The sequence below is a fragment of the Oryctolagus cuniculus genome, chromosome 20 (assembly GCF_051225735.1).
Source record: "Oryctolagus cuniculus isolate XC-2025 breed Fujian yellow rabbit chromosome 20, ASM5122573v1, whole genome shotgun sequence".
Lineage (NCBI taxonomy): Eukaryota > Metazoa > Chordata > Mammalia > Lagomorpha > Leporidae > Oryctolagus > Oryctolagus cuniculus.
The window spans coordinates 19,964,345-19,984,360 of record NC_142886.1 but is presented as its reverse complement, the minus strand read 5'-3'; the positions used below and the strand labels follow the sequence as shown (position 1 = coordinate 19,984,360).

The 20,016-nt window shown below is 50.7% G+C and overlaps 1 protein-coding gene and 1 long non-coding RNA gene across 2 annotated transcripts; one reads left to right on the top strand and one right to left on the bottom strand.

Moving 5' to 3' along the window:
* Positions 1 to 4,415: 4,415 nt before the first annotated feature.
* SLC10A1 (solute carrier family 10 member 1) lies at positions 4,416 to 19,819 on the top strand. The gene is made up of 5 exons (NM_001082768.1): positions 4,416 to 4,794; positions 11,654 to 11,864; positions 17,015 to 17,193; positions 17,295 to 17,491; positions 19,574 to 19,819. Exons 1-5 carry the CDS (start codon positions 4,439 to 4,441, stop codon positions 19,675 to 19,677), a joined length of 1,047 nt encoding a protein of 348 aa, NP_001076237.1. The 5' UTR covers positions 4,416 to 4,438; the 3' UTR covers positions 19,678 to 19,819.
* On the bottom strand, positions 17,405 to 19,787 carry LOC149120084 (uncharacterized). The gene is made up of 2 exons (XR_016226531.1): positions 18,475 to 19,787; positions 17,405 to 18,100 (listed from the first exon to the last, which is right to left on the bottom strand). It is a non-coding gene; the product is annotated as an uncharacterized LOC149120084 (long non-coding RNA).
* Positions 19,820 to 20,016: the final 197 nt, after the last annotated feature.

The following is a 20,016-nucleotide window of genomic DNA, read 5'->3' as shown; positions in this document are numbered from 1 at the left end:
GAAGAGTCAGCACAGCGAAACTGGTCCAGCTGTCTCCCAGCTCCAGGTCTGCTTCCCAAGCCCCTCGTCCCACCCACAACTGCAGCCACGCCCCTGAACCCCGGTGCCAGCCCTAAGCAGCTCCTCGGGCACTCCTCCTCTTCCGGGAGCTGGCCCTCTTCACCCTTCAACCTTCTTTCTTCTTGGGTCTGCTCTCTTTATTTTTCAGCCGTTAGCACAGTACAAAGTCTCGAGTTGAGAAAAGTCACCATCGTAAACAAGACACGGACTCCACTGTGCCAGAGACAGAGACAGATCTTCATCTTGAACCCCGTGAGGACCAGGCAAGCAGCCGGTGTCTGTGGGTGGAGGCCATTGTGGAAAGAAGGGACCCCAGGTCTAAGGCCAGGAATTCTCTTTCCGTGGGGGTGACTTTGGGAAACCAGGGGAACCTGGGATGAGAATCAGAGAAAGAACCTCTGGAACTGGCTCCAAGGACTTCCAGGTTCGCCGTGCAACGGCACACGAGTGAGAAGCGCTGGACTTGGTAACAGGCAGCTTATGCAAAAGGCTGGTGGGGCCACAAGCTACAGACTCACATCAGCCTCAAGAAACCAGGGCTGCCCATAAATCCCTTGCCCAGGAGTCACTGTGCCGGTGCCGGCTGAAGCTTCTTCCCATGGTTGTCACGACACCACACACCTCTCTTCTGCCTTTTGTGAAGTGGGTGGGCTACTTTGGATCAATCTTGAGGAACCAGCTTTGATCTGAGACACACTGGCTTTGACCTATACGTTTGTTGAGACTTCTCTTCCTTGGGGGATGGGGTAAGCCTTGGTGGCAGCAACAGCGCTGGAAGCACCTCCTACTTCCAGGAACGTGTCATTCGCCCAACAGACATCCGGAGTCTAGGGAGTACCCTCAAACCTAAGCACGGTGTGGGGGCGTCTGCCTGCTCAACCCTGGGCACAGCCCCCCCACTTCACAGTGGCCACAGCCATGTCCTAAGTCTTGGCCACCTTCCCTTCTCCTAGGTCAAAGGAGATTTTGTCCTTGTGGTCCAGACTGGAGTCAAATTTTGTGTCTTGTAATGGCCAGCCAGTGTGGTGACCTAAGACTCGTCCCCATGGCATCCCTGTGCCTGTGCCCCATCACTTGATGACCCTGAGCTGCGTTCCTCTTGCTTGGGGCTGGCGTCCACCCCTCAAGAAAGCAGCGCCACATCTCAGTTAGCACCGCTGGGTGCCCACTGACTCCATGAACTGGGCAGGGTGCGACCCAAGTGCTCTCAGCCACCTGAGGGCGGGGCATGCCGCGGGGGCCACGGGCAGTGGCAGGAAAGGACATTGGCCACACAGTATGTGGCTCTCATTAACAGAACACAAAACGCCCTTCTGCCCCCGAAGTTTTATGGCATCAGAGTGGGTGCAGAGAGGATATGGAAAAAAAGGCTGGAGGTTGCCAGCTTCTAGAACAGATCTTTCCGTTTTCTGCAAAGGCACTTGGTCGGGAACACAGCCGACAGAGAAAGAACGGGAGGAGTGGTGGTCAGGGCAATGCAGTAGGCAGCAGAACTCTGATTTCCGAGGAAGTGAAGAGGAAGAGTTGGGGGTGATGGAATGGCTTAGAATCCAATTACAGGGTCGGTGGGAGCTCTGCTCTTTCCACGTGTACAGTCTCATCAACAGACGCCCATCTCTCCCAGACACTGACCGACTGCTCTGCACTCCCTTGGGCATCAGGCATATGCGAAACTTAATGTCTTCCTTGGGCTTCAGGGCCCCCCGTACAGCTGCACAGAACATCGGTAGGAACAGGGTCCCTAGCACTGTGCAGTGCCAGGCTGCACAACTGTATGCAACAGTGCTGCATGGCCTCCACTCTCAACATGGCTTCTGCTTTGCATTGTGCACCACCCGGCCACTGTAGTCTCATACGGACCATAGGTCCCCGAGGGCAGGAAAATGAATTCTATCATTTCCCCTCTCCCCCGGTGCCTGACACTCAGCTGATGATTATTCCCCTAGTATCTCTGCAGGAGGCAGGGCTCTTCCGACTACCTCCAGGGAGAAAGCAGCCCCCTTTGGCCACCCCCTGGCCCTTTGGTCACCCTGACTCTCACCAGCTTCTAGTGCTCAGGCCTCTGCCTCCCTTCCCTTGAGACAAGTTCAACTCAAACACCAGGAAACTGTAAATATCGGAGACTTCAAGTTCATGTTCCCCCAGGGCCAGGTGTACATACGGTGTATTTCACACTCCCGAAGAGCGGCTTTCTCATGGCTGGGATGCAGGTGTGGGGCTCCTGTTACCTAACCTTTGTCTATGCAGGATTCCAGACTCCTCCAAAGCCACTGTTGGAGAGGTCTCACTTTCTGGTAGCTCATTACACCAAGCTAAAATCTGCCCCACACCCGTCCCACCGGGGATCACACCCTGGTCCCTGTTCTCTGTGGAGCTCCCTGCACTAGGCCCGGGCGCCTGTCTCAGCGATGGGACACTACAGAACCCATCCTGCCCCAAGGCCCTGTGGGCTCTAAGCCTGCCAAGAGGAAGCTGGGTCTGTGAAGGTCCCGCCCCTGCAGCTGGGATGCAAGCAGCAAGGCCCAGCGCTGTCCAGCCTGCTGCTGCTGCACACCCCGAGCCTGGCTCCCAGCCTGAGACGAGGCCCGGTACAAAGGCGGGGAAGCCAGAAAGATCGGCTGTGCGTCCCAGCTTTCTGCTCATGTCCCCAACAATGGGGCTCCCAGTGGCACAAACTCATCTCCGTGGCCAGTTCCCTCCAGGCTCCTGAGGGCCCATCTGCTGTCCCAGCAGGTCCTCCTTCCTTTGGAGGGAAGCACTGCAGGGGCACCCACCAGCCCAGGTGTGGGGATAAGACAAGGGTTTCCCCAGCACAGGCACAAAGGATCCTCTCCTGGAGGCCAGCAACACCACCTGCCCCGACCCTGGCCCACAGCTCCATGGACTTCACTGCCTACATCCAAGAACCAACGGTAACACTCAGCTTCTTTTACTCCTGGGCTTTGGGGACAAATGGTAACCCATGGAGGATCCCATATTGGAAAGAGTGCCAGTTCCAGGCCTGGCTGCTCCACTTCCAATCCAGCCCCCTCCTGATGTGCCTGGGAAGGCAGCGGAGGATGGCCCCAGAACCTGGCCCTCTGCACCCATGTGGGAAGCCTAGAGGAAGCTCCTGTCTCCTGGCTTTGGATCTGCCCAGCTACAGCTGTTGCAGCAGATGGAAGACCTCTCTGCCTCTACCTCTATCTGTAACTCTTTCAAATGAATCTTTTTTTTTTTAAAAGATTTTATTTATTTGAAAGAGTTACACAGAGAGGAGAGGCAGAGATAGGTTTTTTGTTTGTTTGTTTGTTTGTTTTACAGGCAGAGTGGACAGTGAGAGAGAGACAGAGAGAAAGGTCTTCCTTTTGCCGTTGGTTCACCCTCCAATGGCTGCCGCGGCCGGACTGCTGCAGCCAGCGCACCGCGCTGAGCCGAAGACAGGAGCCAGGTGCTTCTCCTGGTCTCCCATGGGGTGCAGGGCCCAAGCACTTGGGCCATCCTCCACTGCCTTCCTGGGCCACAGCAGAGAGCTGACCTGGAAGAGGGGCAACCGGGACAGAATCTGGCACCCCGACTGGGACTAGAACCCGGTGTGCCGGCGCCACAAGGCGGAGGATTAGCCTATTGAGCCGCGGCGCTGGCCAAGATAGGTCTTCCATCCGCTGGTTCACTCCCCATTTGGCCGCAATGGCTGGAGCTGCGCCGATCCAAAGCCAGGAGCAAGGAGCTTCTTCTGGGTCTCCCATGTGGGTGCAGGGGCCTAAGGACTCGGGCCATCTTCTACTGCTTTCCCAGGCCATAGCAGAGAGCTGAATGGGAAGTGGAGCAGCCAGGACTTGAACTGGTGCCCATATGGGAAGCCAGCACTGCAGGTGGCAGCTTTACCCACTATGCCACAGCACCAGCCCCTCAGATAAATCTTTAAAAAAAAAAAACCACATATACACACACACACACACACACACACACACACACACACAGAGAAAAGGCTGCACCAGAACAGAGGCTGCAGGAAGGTGCAGGGCTGGACTCCAGCTCATGCAGGTCCTGGCTGGGTCCCCAGGCACAGAGCACCTGTAGAGCAGGTTCAACACAGGGCAAAGGGGAGAGATAAGCCCTCTGTCCCTGGTAAAAGGAGAGTGTGAGTGGTACCCAGGACACAGAGGTCAGGGAATTGGGGGGAGGCAGGACAGGCCAGGCAGATAAGGCCCTGAGCTCTCCCCCCTCTGAGGCCACAACCAGAGAAACAGCTCTGTTCATTGCATAATCCTTCTATTTGCCCAGAGCTACATTTTGTCCAGAAAACACTTTGACCGGGGAGGCGATTCAAGAAGGCATCCCAGCCAGGACAGAGCGAGGAGAGAACCAGGGTGGTCCTGCCGCGGCCCACGGGAGGATGGAGGCGCACAACGAGTCCGCCCCCTTCAACTTCACGCTGCCGCCCAACTTCGGCAAGCGCCCCACCGACCTGGCGCTCAGCGTCATCCTGGTGATCATGCTGCTCACCATCATGCTCTCGCTGGGCTGCACCATGGAGTTCAGCAAGATCAAGGCTCACTTCCTGAAGCCCAAGGGGCTGGCCATCGCCCTGGTGGCCCAGTATGGCATCATGCCGCTCACCGCCTTCGTGCTGGGCAAGGTCTTCCGGATGAACAACATTGAAGCCTTGGCCATCTTGGTCTGTGGCTGCTCACCCGGGGGGAACATGTCCAATCTCTTCAGTCTGGCCGTGAAAGGGGACATGAACCTCAGGTAGGATGGGGGTGGGGAGGGTGCGTGCTGCCACAGGGGCTGCTGGGGAGACAGCGCGTTTGAGGGAAACAGCTGCACTGAGGCCTGCAGACAAGGCCAGGGGGCAGGGGTGCCGGGTGGACACCCGGGCAAGGTGGCAGCTGGATTTACTGGCAAGAGATTTTATGCTGAGCAGGGGCTGGGGGATGTCTCTAAGAAACAAGCCAAAGGGGCCAAAGTGGTCCAGGGGCAGTATCCTGTCCAGTCCCTAGCCCCCAGAGGCATCTCAGGTGGGGCACAAGGATCGTCTTAAGGGGACATTCAGGGCACGCGGGGGCCAGGTTGTCAGCTTTGAGGCCAGGGATGAGAAAGGAGATACAACTGGTTGCAAACAGGGAGATAAACACGACTTGGAACCAGCAAGCACCTCCAATGCCTACAGAACAGGCAAGCAGCCCCAACAGGCCTCTGAGGAGTCTCGGCATCTGGGATGTCTGCTCCTTAACGTCCCTCTTCCTGCTAGCAGATGCAGCAACTCTCTCACGCAAAGGTACAACCAGGTGACTCCTAGCACCTGTCCAGGTTATGCTGGGCCCCCACCTCAGCCAAACAGGTAGGAGCAAATCCAGCAGCATCCCTCCCGCCCCCGCACCAAGCATCCAGCGGAACGAACAAGGGATCGCTCCTGGGAGCCAGAACCCTTCCAAGCAGGGGGGACCCTGGCTCTGAATGCCCCAGAGGACAATGCAGACCTGCTCCAACCACCTGCAGAAGTCCTTGCATTATTTAAGTCTCTCTCTCAAGCCAGTTTCCTCTGGGTTAGTGTGCAGTGGTGATGCCTTCTACGCCTGACGACTGCACAATTCAGAGTCCGCGTGCTTGGGCCTGCAGCCTCTGGCCCTGCTGACCTCCACTAAGAAAACCAACCAGTACAGAAGCCCCTCCTGGTGATGCCAAGTAACACTGGAACAGGTGTTTTTTCCTTTAAAAAAATTTATCTAAATATCTAAAGAGTTAGAGAAGGGGAGGAAGAGAGAGAGGAGAGAGAATCTTCCCCAGTCTGGTTCACTCTCCAGATGGCCACAATGGCCATGGCTGGGCCAGAAGGAAGCCAGGAGCCAGGTGCTTCTTCCAGTTCTGTCACATGGATGGCAGGGGCATAAACACTTGGCCCTGTTTTTCCTCCGCTGCTTTTCCCATGCCATTAGCAGGGGGCTGGATTGGAAATGGACCAGCCAGGACACAAAACCATACGGGATGCCGGCTTCACAGGCGGCGGCTCTACCCACTGCACCGCAGTACTGGCCCAGATTTTTAAGAGAAACTGGAGGGCGAGCTGGGGCTTGTCAGGACCTGACACCTGCAAGGCACTGGGCTCTCAGTCCCCGGGAGTCCACCCTCAGAGGGGCTGCCCACAGCCGGAGGCAGGATGAAGGACTTGGCTTGCGCAGTCTCTCCTGGGAAAATGCTTTAATGTTCAACCACCTCCCAGGCAGGAAATTCTTCCCCCATCTAAGCTAAATCCTTCTTGCTGCAAAACCAGCCCTAGGTCACTGATCTGACCTGTGGTCAAGGTTTGTCAAGTGCCCTCTGTCCCAAGAAAGCCAGCCGCTCTCTAAATTCTGGTGTAGAAGAATGCTGAGGGTAGGGTGTGAGGGAAAGGGTAAGCTAAGGCTTTGTGTACCTGCAGCAGCAGCAGCAGAGCCTCGGGGACAACGAGGGGGGCTGGGCTTAAGTGTGGGTGACCAGATACCACAGTGGGCGCTAACGAGGCCTCTCCAACAGCACCTACATTTCTGTGGTTCTAAGCCCCACCCCAGGGCTGAGCCTGAACACGACCCTGGTGCTCTCCTCCTCCAGAACCTCTCTGTCCACATACCTGGGAGCTGCCTCTCCCCAGGCCTCACCAGAGATTTTCACTCTACTGGGACAGCCACCTTCCCCAAGCTCCCGTGCCTCACACTCCAGGGACAGGGTGTGAATCTCGTCCTCTACCATCCTGTGCCGCCAGAGGCTTGCTACATGCGTTATAATGAGAACAGCACTGGTAAGAAACAGCTAGCTGCGGCCCTAAACACCTGCCCTGGCTAAGTGAGCCGCCTGGCAGGAGGTGCCACAAGGAGCCTTAGTTCAAGATGCTGAAACTGAGCCCGAGAGACTGTGCTTAATGTCGGAGCAGCTCCAGGGCCTGTACTTACTCTAGTACCTTCAGGGCCAGCACGTCCAAGAGTAGAGGGCTGGAGGCAGATGCCCCTTTGGGGGTAGGAGGGGCAGGGCCCACAGCTATCACAGCTTCCTGTGAAATCTCTGAATTGTTAAACATTGAAAAGATTGCTAAGTAGCTCCCAGGCCCCAGTTTGCATGCATATTTTACGCAAGTCACTCTCCAACACCCCTTTTAAAGCCGGAGGAAATCCGTAAGACCCGGATTTTATACTTGAACTTTGGGGAAGTCCAAAGCCACCTACTTTGCCTCCCAGTTGGAGTGAGGCTGGGGCAGCCATCATAGGAAGCTGTCACCTAAACCAAGCAGAGCAGCTCCTGCCTCGAAGATGCCACTAGACAAGCTCCAAAACCTGCATGAGACACACAGGCAAGAGAAGTGCCCTCCAAAGCGGAGCGAGTGTAGCTTGTTGGGGACACGCGGAAGGTTGCCTCCCACGCTCACCTGCTCCCCACACCTTACCAGGCCACAGCAGAGACCACAGCCAGTGGCCATGGGGACCACAGACAATCCAAGGCGTCCCCCAGGTCTCTCCACCATAATGTAGAAACCCTAAGCAGAAGGAGATGGAAGCCACCCAGAAGTCGCCCACTTCAGAGACCCTGAGGTCTTCCCTCGCAGCTCTCTCTGCGTCTGCCTCCAATCGCCAGAGACCCAAGAGCTGCCCCTCAAACAAGGTGTACGGATATCCAAAGGCAAGAGTCCACGCAATGCTCTCAGAGCTCGAGGACGAAGAAAAAATACAAAATGTGCCCCTTCCCCCAGAGGCAGCCAGACCCCTATGTTACCACAGTTCCAGTCTTGAACTTTCCCATCCCTGTCCCCCAGGGTAAACAGGGTAAACTAAGGATCACAGCAGTCTCAGAAACAGCAGGTTAGGACCTGGGGTTCCTGGACCAGCCTCCAGCCCCTGCACTCATGGCAGCAGCACCTGGGTGTCTGGGAACATGGCTCCCACATACCCAAGTAGACGAGGCGCAGAGTCCCAGAGCAAACTCCAAAAATTCTCACACCAAGCCTAGGTCAGCAGGACTTCTCTGCTTTAAGTTACCACCCAAGCCGACTTTTCCCCTAGGAAGAAACAGCTGGCCCTATCTCATTCCCCTCCACCATACCCCGAAGAAAGCACCTCCCAGAAATTCATGTTCATCACTTCCAGCATATCCAAACAATAAACTGCCCTATTTCATGTTGTATCATTTCACAAGTTTTTGATGGGCATGTAACTAAAACGTCACACATCTGAACTGCTGTAGTTTGCTGTTATTTATCCATGGCTCTGTGGTCAGCTATTTCTGAGAGTTTCACGTTTTGGTTCTGTCTTGTTCATGGTCCACTGGGGTCACATGTGACAGCATATATGGTCAAAGCAAGACTGCTGGGGCCTTCATTGTTATAGTTGGTTAAGCCACTACCTGCAAAGCAGGTATTCCAAATCAGAGCACTCCTTCAAGCTCCAAGCTTAGTGCCTGAGAAGGGAGATGGTGACCCACACACAAAGGCCCGGCCACCCATGTGGGATGGAGTTCCGGGCTCTTGGCTTCGGCCTGGCCCAGCTCTGGAGGTTACTGCCATTTGGGGAGTTCACAGCTTTAAATTTGGTTTCACGGGAGATCCGGAACCTCGATATGTGTATTAGCCATCTGAGAATCCTCTTCTGAGCAACTTTGTCCTTCACCTGTTTTTTGAGATTGCTGATTTGGGCTTTTTATTATTGATTTGCAAAATTGTTTACCTATGTTGCAACAACCTACTCAGTTTGGAGCCTGTCTTTACCCCTTGATAAAATGTCATGATTTGCCAGCATTTTTGCAGATGATTTGTCTTGCAGTTATTATGAAACCTGTTACTGCTGGCAAGGTTACAAAGTTTTTCTGTATTTTCTTTCAAAAAGTTTTCAATGTTTGATTTTCATGGAGATCAACCCAGTTTATTTTTTATGTGTGGTTTTATCTTTTCAAAGAAATTCCCAGCACCACTCAATCTGTAGTTAACTTGAAATGCCACACCTCTCAAGAACCGAGCATGCGTGAGCTCTCACCTATGACTGACTCATCTTTAGCTCTTCTTGCACGAGCAAGTTTTCCTAAGGAGACCAGATATCTGAAGGGTCAAGTCCCCCTACTTTGTTCTTTTTGAAAATTATTTCGCTACTTAGTACTTTACTTTCAATTAAATTTTTTTAGGACTTTTAAAAGTTTTTATTTATTTGAGAGAGCCAGAGTTACAAAGAGGGACAGAGCAAAAGTCTTCCATCTGCTGGTTCACTCCCCAGATGCCTGCAACAGCTGGAGCTGAGCCCACCCAAAGCCAGGAGCCAGGAGCTTCTTCTGGGTCTCCCACATGGGTGCAGGGGCAGAAAGCCTTGGGTCATCTTCCTCTGCTCTCCCAGGCCATACAGAGAGCTGGATCGGAAAAGGAGCAGCCAGGACTAGAACCAGCACCCACATGGGATTCTTAGCCTGCTGAGCCACAGCGCCGGCCTTCAGTTGTCCTAGGGCAGAGAAGTCCTGCTGACCTAGGCTTGGTGTGAGAATTTTTGGAGTTTGCTCTGGGACTCCGTGCACCTCGTCTACTTGGGTATGTGGGAGCCATGTTCCCAGACACCCAGGTGCTGCTGCCATGTGTGCAGGGGCTGGAGGCTGGTCCAGGGACCCCAGGTCCTAACCTGCTGTTTCTGAGACTGCTGTGATCCTTAGTTTACCCTGGGGGACAGGGATGGGAAAGTTCAAGACTGGAACTGTGGTAACATAGGGGTCTGGCTGCCTCTGGGGGAAAGGGTACAGTTCTTATTTTTTCTTCCTTGAGCTCTAAGAAGATTACATGGACTGCCTGATGGAGGCTTTCAAGTCTACAAAAAATACTTCACTGACATCTACACAGGCTTAAGAGATGATTTCCGTAAGGCTGTCTTCCCATCCATGAGTACAGTATACTCTCATGTGGCTCCAACAGCTGGGGCTGGGAGTCAGGAGCTCCTGGATCTCCCACGTGGGTGTAGGGGCCCAAGCAATCTGGCCATGTTCTGCTGCTCTCCCAGGCACGTTAGTAGTGAGCTGGATCAGAAATGGAGCAGCCAGGTCTCAAACCGCCACCCACATGGGATGCCAGAGTCACAGGCTGCAGCTTTACCCACAATACCCACTCCTCTGTTAAGTTCTATACTTCCTTCCATAAGTCTTTTAAATATATTTGTAAGTATTTTTTAGTTCTATGAATGTTAGGTTGTATCTTTAAAAGGAAATCCACTTGTAAATTATTTGTTTCTAGAATGTTACCCAATTATTTTTTAATGTATTTAGAACTTCAAGGATTCTCTTGTTACAAATCACTTGGATCACCTCTGTGGACAATATTATTGGCAAAAACTGAAAGTTCAGCTTCCTCTCTTCTATCCCTATATTTTCCTATTTTTTGTTTTGCTGTGCCAGTGAGGGCCCATGTATCAAACAGCTCATAAACAAGTGACATTACCCTTGGCTTATTCCTCTTTTAAAGAAAATCCTTCTAATTTTTCACCATGAAGTTTACAATTTGCTGTAAATTCTTCATATCTTTTTCAGATTTAGGAATCCAGTCGGTCGCTGGCATGATTTTTTTTTTTTTTTTTGAAAGGCAGAGTGGACAGTGAGAGAGACAGAGAGAGAAAGGTCTTCCTTTGCCGTTGGTTCACCCTCCAATGGCCGCCGCAGCCGGCGCGCTGCAGCCGGCACACCGCGCCGATCCGATGGCAGGAGCCAGGTACTTATCCTGGTCTCCCATGGGGTGCAGGGCCCAAGCACTTGGGCCATCCTCCACTACACTCCCTGGCCACAGCAGAGAGCTGGCCTGGAAGAGGGGCAACCAGGACAGAATCCGGCACCCTGACTGGGACTAGAAACCGGTGTGCCGGCGCCGCAAGGCGGAGGATTAGCCTAGTGAGCCGCGGCCCCAGCCAGCATGCTTGATTTTTATGTCAGCACACTGAATCTTGGTGACTTTTTCATCATCAAGCTTTTCTTAAACTGGTTAACTATCGCTGCCTCCTTCACTGCTCTATCATCATGGTCCTTCAACTACTCCCCATTGCTACTCTCTGCTGCTGTTTCTACGGTCCTAACTGTGGCCTCTACTGACTTCCCTGTCTTGTTTTTTTAACCTTCTGCCTGCCGGTAAGTGCCATATTATCCATTCCCCGAGACCAAGTGCTGTCACTGTGTCTCATATTATCTCAGTTGAACAAAGCTGCTACACCCAGACAGTCCCCAGGCTCTACGCCAGACATTCACAAGTGTGAGCCAAGTGCTCTTCCTGGATCACAGTCAGGGTCTGGGAGCTCACCTTCCTCCAGAATCGGCTGTGTGTACAGCACAGCTCAAAGGAGAAAGAGTAGATCATAGTGGTTCCTTCCGCAACAAAGCACAAAGAACTGAAGCGGCTGCACAGTTCTGGATGCAAATCTTGTCTCAGTCAGTACCTGAGTGATCTGGACCAACTCACAACTCCTCTAGTGATCAACTTCACAGCAAAAACAGAAAAAAGAAAAATACCGGAGGCTACTGGCAAAGAAAATGAAGCAATGAGCATGCAGCACTTAGCAGTGCCTAGTACACAGCAGGCACCTACAAAACAGTGTGGTAACGGGCGCTCTCTCCACTCTTCCCTGTTTCCACCCAGCATCGTGATGACCACCTGCTCCACCTTCTTAGCCCTGGGGATGATGCCTCTCCTCCTGTACATCTACAGCAGGGGCATCTATGAAGGGGACCTGAAGGACAAGGTGCCCTATGGAGGCATCATGATATCACTGGTCATGATTCTCATTCCTTGCACCATAGGGATCATCCTCAAATCCAAACGGCCACAGTATGTACCGTATGTCATCAAGGTAAGAACCCTGGGGCCTATCTTAGTGAGCAAACTGGGCAGGGAGCAAGAACACCACCACCATCTCAACGTATGGTTGGAGTAAGTTGGAGTAAGTCATTTGCATTTTCTGTGTCCATTTCCTGACTTTCTTTTTTAAAAAGGTCTGCTATTGGTACACCTACTACTTTGTGGGATCATACTGAACAGGAGGGTGCTTTTGAAAAGCTAGAAAAAATTTAAAATGCCAACTGTAGGTATAACCAATATTTTCAGAATAAAAATATTATGCTCCTACTAGATGCTAAGGTCACGCCATGGACTCCCAGCACTCACTTTCCTCTGAGTCAAGAATCTGCACAAAGTGAAAGAGCCCATCCGAGACTAAGACCAACAACAGCGTACAAGGAGGTTTTGACAGAATCAAGGAGAGACCAGTAAGGGTGGGGAGTGTCAGGAGGCTTCTTGGAAGGGAGGGGCCTGAGCTAAACCAGGAACACAGGGTAAGACCCGGTGAGCCTGGGCTGAAGTTCAGAGGACAAGTTCACGGACTAGACAAGAAAAGGAAGAGACCAGGGGTGCAGCAGTGTACAGCTGATGGGAGGCGGGTGAAGAGGTAAGGTCACAGGTGGTGTGGAAGAGCACAAAGCATCATGCCACCGCCTCACTCAGAGAAATCCCAGACCCCTGGCGTGCAGTCTGCTTCCTCCACCAACTTCTCTGCCCTTGGAGCTCAGTCCCTGTCAGCCTCACTGTTCATCTTGGTCCTCAGAACTTTGCACTCGCTGTCATCTCTGTCTCCCAGGATGTTTGTCTTCAGCCTGTCCACATGGCATGCTGCTTGCAAGTCCGAGGTTTGCCAACAGTTTAAGATCCGGGACAAAGCAGTTCCACGTTTGCAGCAGTTTGTTTCTGTCCTTGCCCAGTCCCAGTACCATGGCTACAGTTCCCTTCTCCATCTGTTCTAAGACATGGAAAGGTCACTCCCCCTATGCACAGCGGATCACTCCCACATCAGCCCTGGGTTTTATCTCCCACTCTCCCCACCTTGCTCCTCAGAGACCTTTTATTGACTATGCCCCTCCTGCAGCAGCCTTTCTCCTCTTGCTCTAAAACACCTCTGCACTGTCTCTGCAGATCAGCACTGCTAAGTTCACGTCTCCCCTACCATTAACAAAATAACCAATCACCAGGATTTGTTGTGGGATCCACCTCCCCTTGCTAGGCAGGCTTCAGAGAAACTCCCTTCCCCATCAACCCACTTCCTTTCCAACACCTTTGTACCTCCACCACACTGCCTGTCTAACTCCTGAGCGACCCGGCCCTTAACAATCGATCTCAGTTATCTGAGCTGCCCCCTCCTCCACTTTCCCCTCTTGGTGTCCCATTCACGCAGCATCTTAGTCACCCCCTCCCAACTCCAATGGACATTTCTCGACACCTCTTTGACCTTTTACCAGTGTTACATGCGGGACCACTGTCTCCTTCCTAAAAGCTTCTCCTTCAACTTCAGGCTCCCCACCCTCCTACCGCCTCTCCCACTTTTCTCTCTCTTGTGAGTTAATTCTGTCCATTCATTCAGTCCAACCTTTCTGCTTTCCTGGACTTCTCTCACCCACCAGATCCTCCACAAGATCTCATCCACCTCAGGCCTGCGAACACCATCTGCAAGCTGACTTCCCAATGTCTATATTAACTGCCACATCTCTCTACATGAATACACCACAGGCATTTAAAACCCATTTAAAATTATAATCACCACCTCCCCAGCCTGCTCCTCCCTCCTCCAGTGACCACCTTCGAGAGTGGCATTCTGTACCTGATCACCTGAGCCAGCTCCAGGGTTGCTGTCAAGGTCCCCTCTCCCTCCCCACTCACACCCACCCTGCACTATCTTCATTCAGACCTCCACCTTCTCTTACCAGACAACTCAAACAGCCTGCTAACCTTGTTCTCTGATCCACTTCTACCCTGAGAACAGAGATGTGGAGTACAGTCTACCCTGCCGCTCCACTGGTTCCTTGCTCCCCTCCAGGCTAAACATTAACCACCTCACTGTGGCTGCTCAGGCCTTTCTTTAGTCTGAACTGATCCTCCAGTCACGGCTTTTTAATTTGGGCATGCCCTTCCCTTACCCTAGAACACTCTCCTTCCCAATTCCCACCCCACTAACCACCTTCCCCTGGGCTCACTCCCTTCAGGTCTGAACACAAACAGCACCTTCTCCAGGAAGCCTTCTTTGACCCTGCCAACCAAACCCGGGCAGGACACCGACTCTATTCACTCCTACAGTACACAACATCTACTAACACTTGCAGTTATCACACTGTAAAACACGTGTTTCTATTCCCTACTTGTACCCACGCTGTCCCTTGCTAAACCTGTTAAACCACCACAAGGTCAGCAGCTCTGTTTTATAATACATTTCCAACTGCTATCACTCCAGTGAGGAAGCAAATACAAATAAGTGGGCCAAAACGCACTTTGTTATTACAGCTTCAAGTTCTGTGTTCATCCTTCAACACCCTGTTGCACAAGAAACAGAGCAGGAAGTTGAAAAACGAACAAATGGATTGTGTAGCCTCTGCATATTAATCCTCTTAAGACTTTTCAAATCAAAGCAATCCAACTTTCAATAACTAGCCCACCTCATGGGTCACTGGCATGCTGATAGGTGATACTACCCAGGGCTACTTGTCTCAGCAAGAGGTTGTGAATTTAATTCCTCTAGTAGCACAGTTAAGAATGGGAGGAAACTCTGCAAATCGTCTTTAACTACGAGCAATCATAGGCGCTACAACTTAGTGATTCTTAGATGCTAGATTCTGGGCCATCAACCTCAGGAAAGCTGAGTGATTCACCGAAGTTCAGATACCAGAAACTGGCAGAGCCTGCTGTCACACCTGGACCACAGAATCTGGGCTCATACCCACCACTCTGCAGCCACAGGGTGGGGGACACCAAGAGTGAGCATGAATACCCACACACAGGAGATGGCTTCTGGATTTGTAGGCAACTCCTGCTAACCAATGTCCCATGTATGACCCATCAAACGCAAAAGGTGAAATCCATCCAAAATGCAGGGAAACTAGTTGTCTTTCAATCAAACTTTAAGCACGTGGCTTACAGTCACAACTGTAAAAAGTCCTTAGTCCTGGGCTAAGACCACAAATTGGTACAGGTGTTCACATCAGTTACAACACGCATTAAAACAGAAATGCAAACCTGCCCTGCTAAAATTTGAGCAATATAAATGCTAGTGTTCCCAGGACAACACTGTACATGTACTTAATGTCACTGAATTACGCACTTAAAATTCAAATGGCAATTTTTCACTACAAATTTTTAAAATGTTCCCAAAAATATAAAATGTAATAAATTGAGTGAGCTGGAAACTGAATCAACCCATAAACGCATAATAACCATGAAGCTAGCACAGGAACACAGCAGGTTAAGTCACCATTTGCAACACCAGCATCCCATGAGCACCAGGTCGAATCCTGAATGCTCCACTTCCAATCCAGCTCCCTACTAATGCACCTGGGAAGGCAGCAGATGATAGCCCAATTGCTTGGGGCCCTGCCACTCACATTGGCGACCCAGATGGAGTTCCAGGGTACTGGCTTCAGCCTGGCCCAGCCCTGGCTGTTTTATTGATTTGGGGAGTGAACCAATGAATGGAAGGTAGCTTTCATTCTGCCTTTCAAATGAATAAAACCAATCTTTAAAAAAGAAACAATGCAATATTTGCTATACTTCTTCATTCAAGATGAAAAGGACAAGCCCTAAGACAAGCATACATGTTACCAGTTTGGAGTACATCACTTTCTACAATGCCCTTCTGAAAGTGCATGGATGTGCATTTTCAAAGCTAGCATCCTTACGTTATACAGTAACACCTGATACCTAACTTTTAAATGTTAATGCAACCATGACCTTTTAAAAACTTCAGCTATTTTAGAGGCTGACAAAAATGAGCTACCAACTGCTGGCTCTTTTTCCCAGATGCCCACATTGGTCAGGACTTGGCTAGGCCAGGCCAAGATCTGGAAACTCAATCCAGGTTTGATAGCAGGTACCAAACCACTTAAGCCATCACTGCTGCCTTGCAGGGTGTGTATTAGCAGGAAGCTGGAGTCAGGAGCCAGCACCATTCATCAAACCCAGGCACCCTGGTGTAGGACATGGATGTCTTAACTAGTAGGCCAAATGACCACTCCTCCACACCCACACCCACTGTTCCCAGCATTTACCTGGAATAGAGCAGACCCACAGTTCTGCTACTGTTGTTTTCAACTAATTTGAAAGGCAAAGATTAGGAGTGGGGTGGAGAAACAGCATCTTCCCACCACTTGTTGGTTCACTCTGGGATGCTGGCCACAACACTAAGCTAGGTCAGGCCAAAGCCAAGAGCCAGGAATTCAAACCATGTCTCCTAAGGGATGGCAGGGTCCCAAGCACTTGAGCCATCACCTGCTCCTGGTTGTGCATCAGCAGGAAGCCAGAATTAGAAATGTAACCGAGACTCAAGCTAGGCACTGCTGATTGCAGATGTCTAAGTGACATCTCAACTGCTTATGCCAAATGCCTGCCCAGGCCTTTAAGTTTCTAATAATGCTATTACTACAGCACGTTTTTCAAACTCCAGGAACTTTAATATCTGATTTGCAGGTCACTCAGGTAGGCTTGCCACTTTATGACTGCGATCATTTTGGGCCTAAAATTGTATTATCTGGTTGAATCATCCACTTTGCTTACTAGCTTCACTTCAAATGACCCAGAAATTCCCAGAAATTAAATTCATCCTAAAATAAAGTCCTTACCCTAAGATTTTAGACAATATGTGAAGTTCCACTGAGTCGAAATACTTGGAATGACAGCATTGTAGAAATGTGTAGAAAGCCTCCAAAAATGACTATTTACAACCACTTCACGGAGCCTGAGCAGTCTCACTCCTTCCAAACCACAGCACTTCATTGACAACCTGCTATCCAGGCATGAGGCACGTCACACGCACCTGCACTTGACCAAGCTTTCAGTAGTGGCTCCCACGTTCCCTTCCACTTCAGATACCAACGACTTAGTGTGCATCCCACCTCCCAGCCCCAACCCTCTCCCCGCTCTCCCTATCCCCCCTAACCTTTCTGACTGCCCTCTTGTCCTCATGCCCAGGTGGGGATAATCATCACTTTCTCCATCAGCATAGCGGTTGCTGTCCTCTCTGCCATCAATGTGGGCAACAGCATCATGTATGTCATGACACCGTATTTTCTGACCATCTCTGCCCTGATGCCTTTTATTGGCTTCCTGCTGGGCTTCATTCTCTCTGCTCTCTTCCGCCTTAGTGCACGGTAGGTATTACTTTCCAAGTCCCCCCATCCCATCTTTGTGCTATATCCCCTTCAGAGTCTAGACTCCATCTACTGAAGAGCTGGGTTTCTCTCACCTACAGGTGCAGCCGCACCATCAGCATGGAGACCGGATTTCAAAATGTTCAACTCTGTTCTACCATCCTCAATGTGACCTTTGCCCCTGAAGTCATTGGACCGCTTTTCTTCTTTCCTCTCCTCTACATGATTTTCCAGCTCGCAGAAGGGCTTCTCATCATCGCTGTTTTTCGGTGCTATGAGAAAATCAAGCCTTCCGAAGGCAAGTACTCAATCATTCCTTTCCAAGTTCTCTTCCCAGTACGAGACCAGAGACTGACATTTTTTAGCAGTCTTTTTGGATGGGGCTTTCATTCTTAGTAAGTCACTAGTAAACAAGAGAGCAGCAAGAAATACCCAAGCCATCTTCAACAGCCAAAACTATCCTTATCAATTAAAATTCTATTTCTGCCTTCTAGCTCAGAGTCAAACTTCCATTAGTGGATGGAGTTTGCCTCATAGGTCTGAGGTTACCTGGACCACTTTGTCCAAGTGGAGAGCCCATTTAAAAGGAAACCATGAGCATTAGACAGTTGAGATACTACTTTTGTAAAAACAATTTCTCTTCTACTTGCCAAAGTTCATCAAGATTCTGGGCTTTTGAGGACTAGGATCTTGAGCCCTGAAACCATGGGCATATTAAAGCAATGCAGCTCAATATAACCCAGAATCCAGCGTATTCCTCAACTCTGGCCACACAGTAAATTAAGCATGAGTCTGCTAAACAGTGACTGCTGCGCAGTAAGCTCAATTCTATTTCTGGTTCACTCCTGATTACCACTAGGCTGACACAGACCTTTCCAAAAATGTTCACAGCACTCACCTCAAAAACCTATCAAGCCGGCGCCGCGGCTCAGTAGGCTAATCCTCCGCCTAGCGGCGCCGGCACACCGGGTTCTAGTCCCAGTCGGGGCGCCGGATTCTGTCCCGGTTGCCCCTCTTCCAGGCCAGCCCTCTGCTATGGCCAGGGAGTGCAGTGGAGGATGGCCCAGGTGCTTGGGCCCTGCACCCCATGGGAGACCAGGAAAAGCACCTGGCTCCTGGCTCCTGCCATCGGATCAGCGCGGTGCGCCGGCCGCAGCGCGCCGGCCGCGGCGGCCATTGGAGGGTGAACCAACGGCAAAGGAAGACCTTTCTCTCTGTCTCTCTCTCTCACTGTCCACTCTGCCTGTCAAAAAATAAAAAAAAAATAAAAAAAAAAAAAACCTATCAAACCTCAGCCACATCTCGAATTCCCCCCTCAAAGTGCCCTGTAACCCTAATTCTTTTTCTTCAGGAAACTACTTTATAATACATTTCCATAATTTCTAACTCTGGATGGACACCAGCTTGTTCCTAACTGCCTTTCAACTGTCCCTTCTCATGAACTTCAGGGCCTCTTCAACACCTTTCTAGACTCTTACTCCCCTAAGAAAAATACAGAACTTTTCCTAATAAAATCTATTACATTCTATTAACAAATTCACCCTCTCTCACTTTGCAGTAAGTACAATATAATCTTACCTAGTAGCCAAAAGAAATCCATTTTATAAGCTTTGATTCAAAACTACAGAATTTTAGGCAAGAATTTAAGCCCCACAGTTACCAGAATAACTCAAAAGAGATTCAATGTCCAATAAAGTTGCCATCCTCTTAGGGGAAAAAAGGAGTAGGGTTGTGCACGTGAAGGCGTTCCTCGAAGAACCACCAACCACGTTCTCGGGCCTAGAGTGCCCCCCAGGAACAATCTCCCAGATCTTTAGCTCTCAAGACCTAAGGAGAAAAATTTCCTCACGATCCACCTCAGAAGACCCCAGCAGCAATAAGAAGTCACAGCAACCTATCTCTGGAGCTCAGAATCCCGGTTTGTTGTCAGAATAAAGCAGCTGTGCTTTGGGTCCTAGAGATGGAACCCGGAGGGCAGACTCCCTTCTGCAAAGCTGCCCACCCCTTCATGAGCAGGAAACTGCACAGGAAGACGTGTTGGGGATGGCTGGACACTGCTTGGCTAGACACCTCCCCAAGCTCTTTCCTTCCTGGTGCCCTCCATACCACCCCCAGAATGCAAGCCATCCTTCCTTACACTAATCTGTCTCCCCTACTTTCTTAGTGTACTTAAAAATTGGTGGGGGAATATCTAAGACTCATTATTCTGCTAATTTATTTCTTATTTCTAGTACTAACAGCTTGAGTGAATCATAGGCGGGGTAAGAGATAGAACTATACATATGGCACTGCAGCAGTAAGTGGGTATTCTTTTATTCTTCATATGGAATTTTCTATTCAATGTTATTCTCCCCGCCTTTAATCCTTTTTAACTTTTCAGACAAAACAAAAATAATCTACAAAGCTGCCACAACTGAAGAAATTCCAGGAAATCTGGGAAATGGCACCACCAAAGGAGAGGAGTGCTCCCCGGGCACAGCCTAGTCTTTCCCCTGGTGGCCTGGACTCTGGTCAGACTGCAATTCAGAAAAACGCGGTGGTTAAATGCAGAGCAAAAACAAAAGGAACAGCTGTCTTGTCAGTTTTTCCCAGCACTCCAGTGTATGGCACCAATCAAGCCTTACCCTGGAGGACAATCTCCCCTCAAAGCATCACCTATCCCCCCACCACAGGTAGATCCTAATACTTATTAAAAATGACTTGCTCTGTGACTGCAAACTCTATGAAGGCAGAGACCCAATTTGTCTTTTGCCTCTGAATCTCCAGAACCACTCAGTCATTTAGTTACTGAACTGACAAATGGGTGATTTATCCATTAATCAA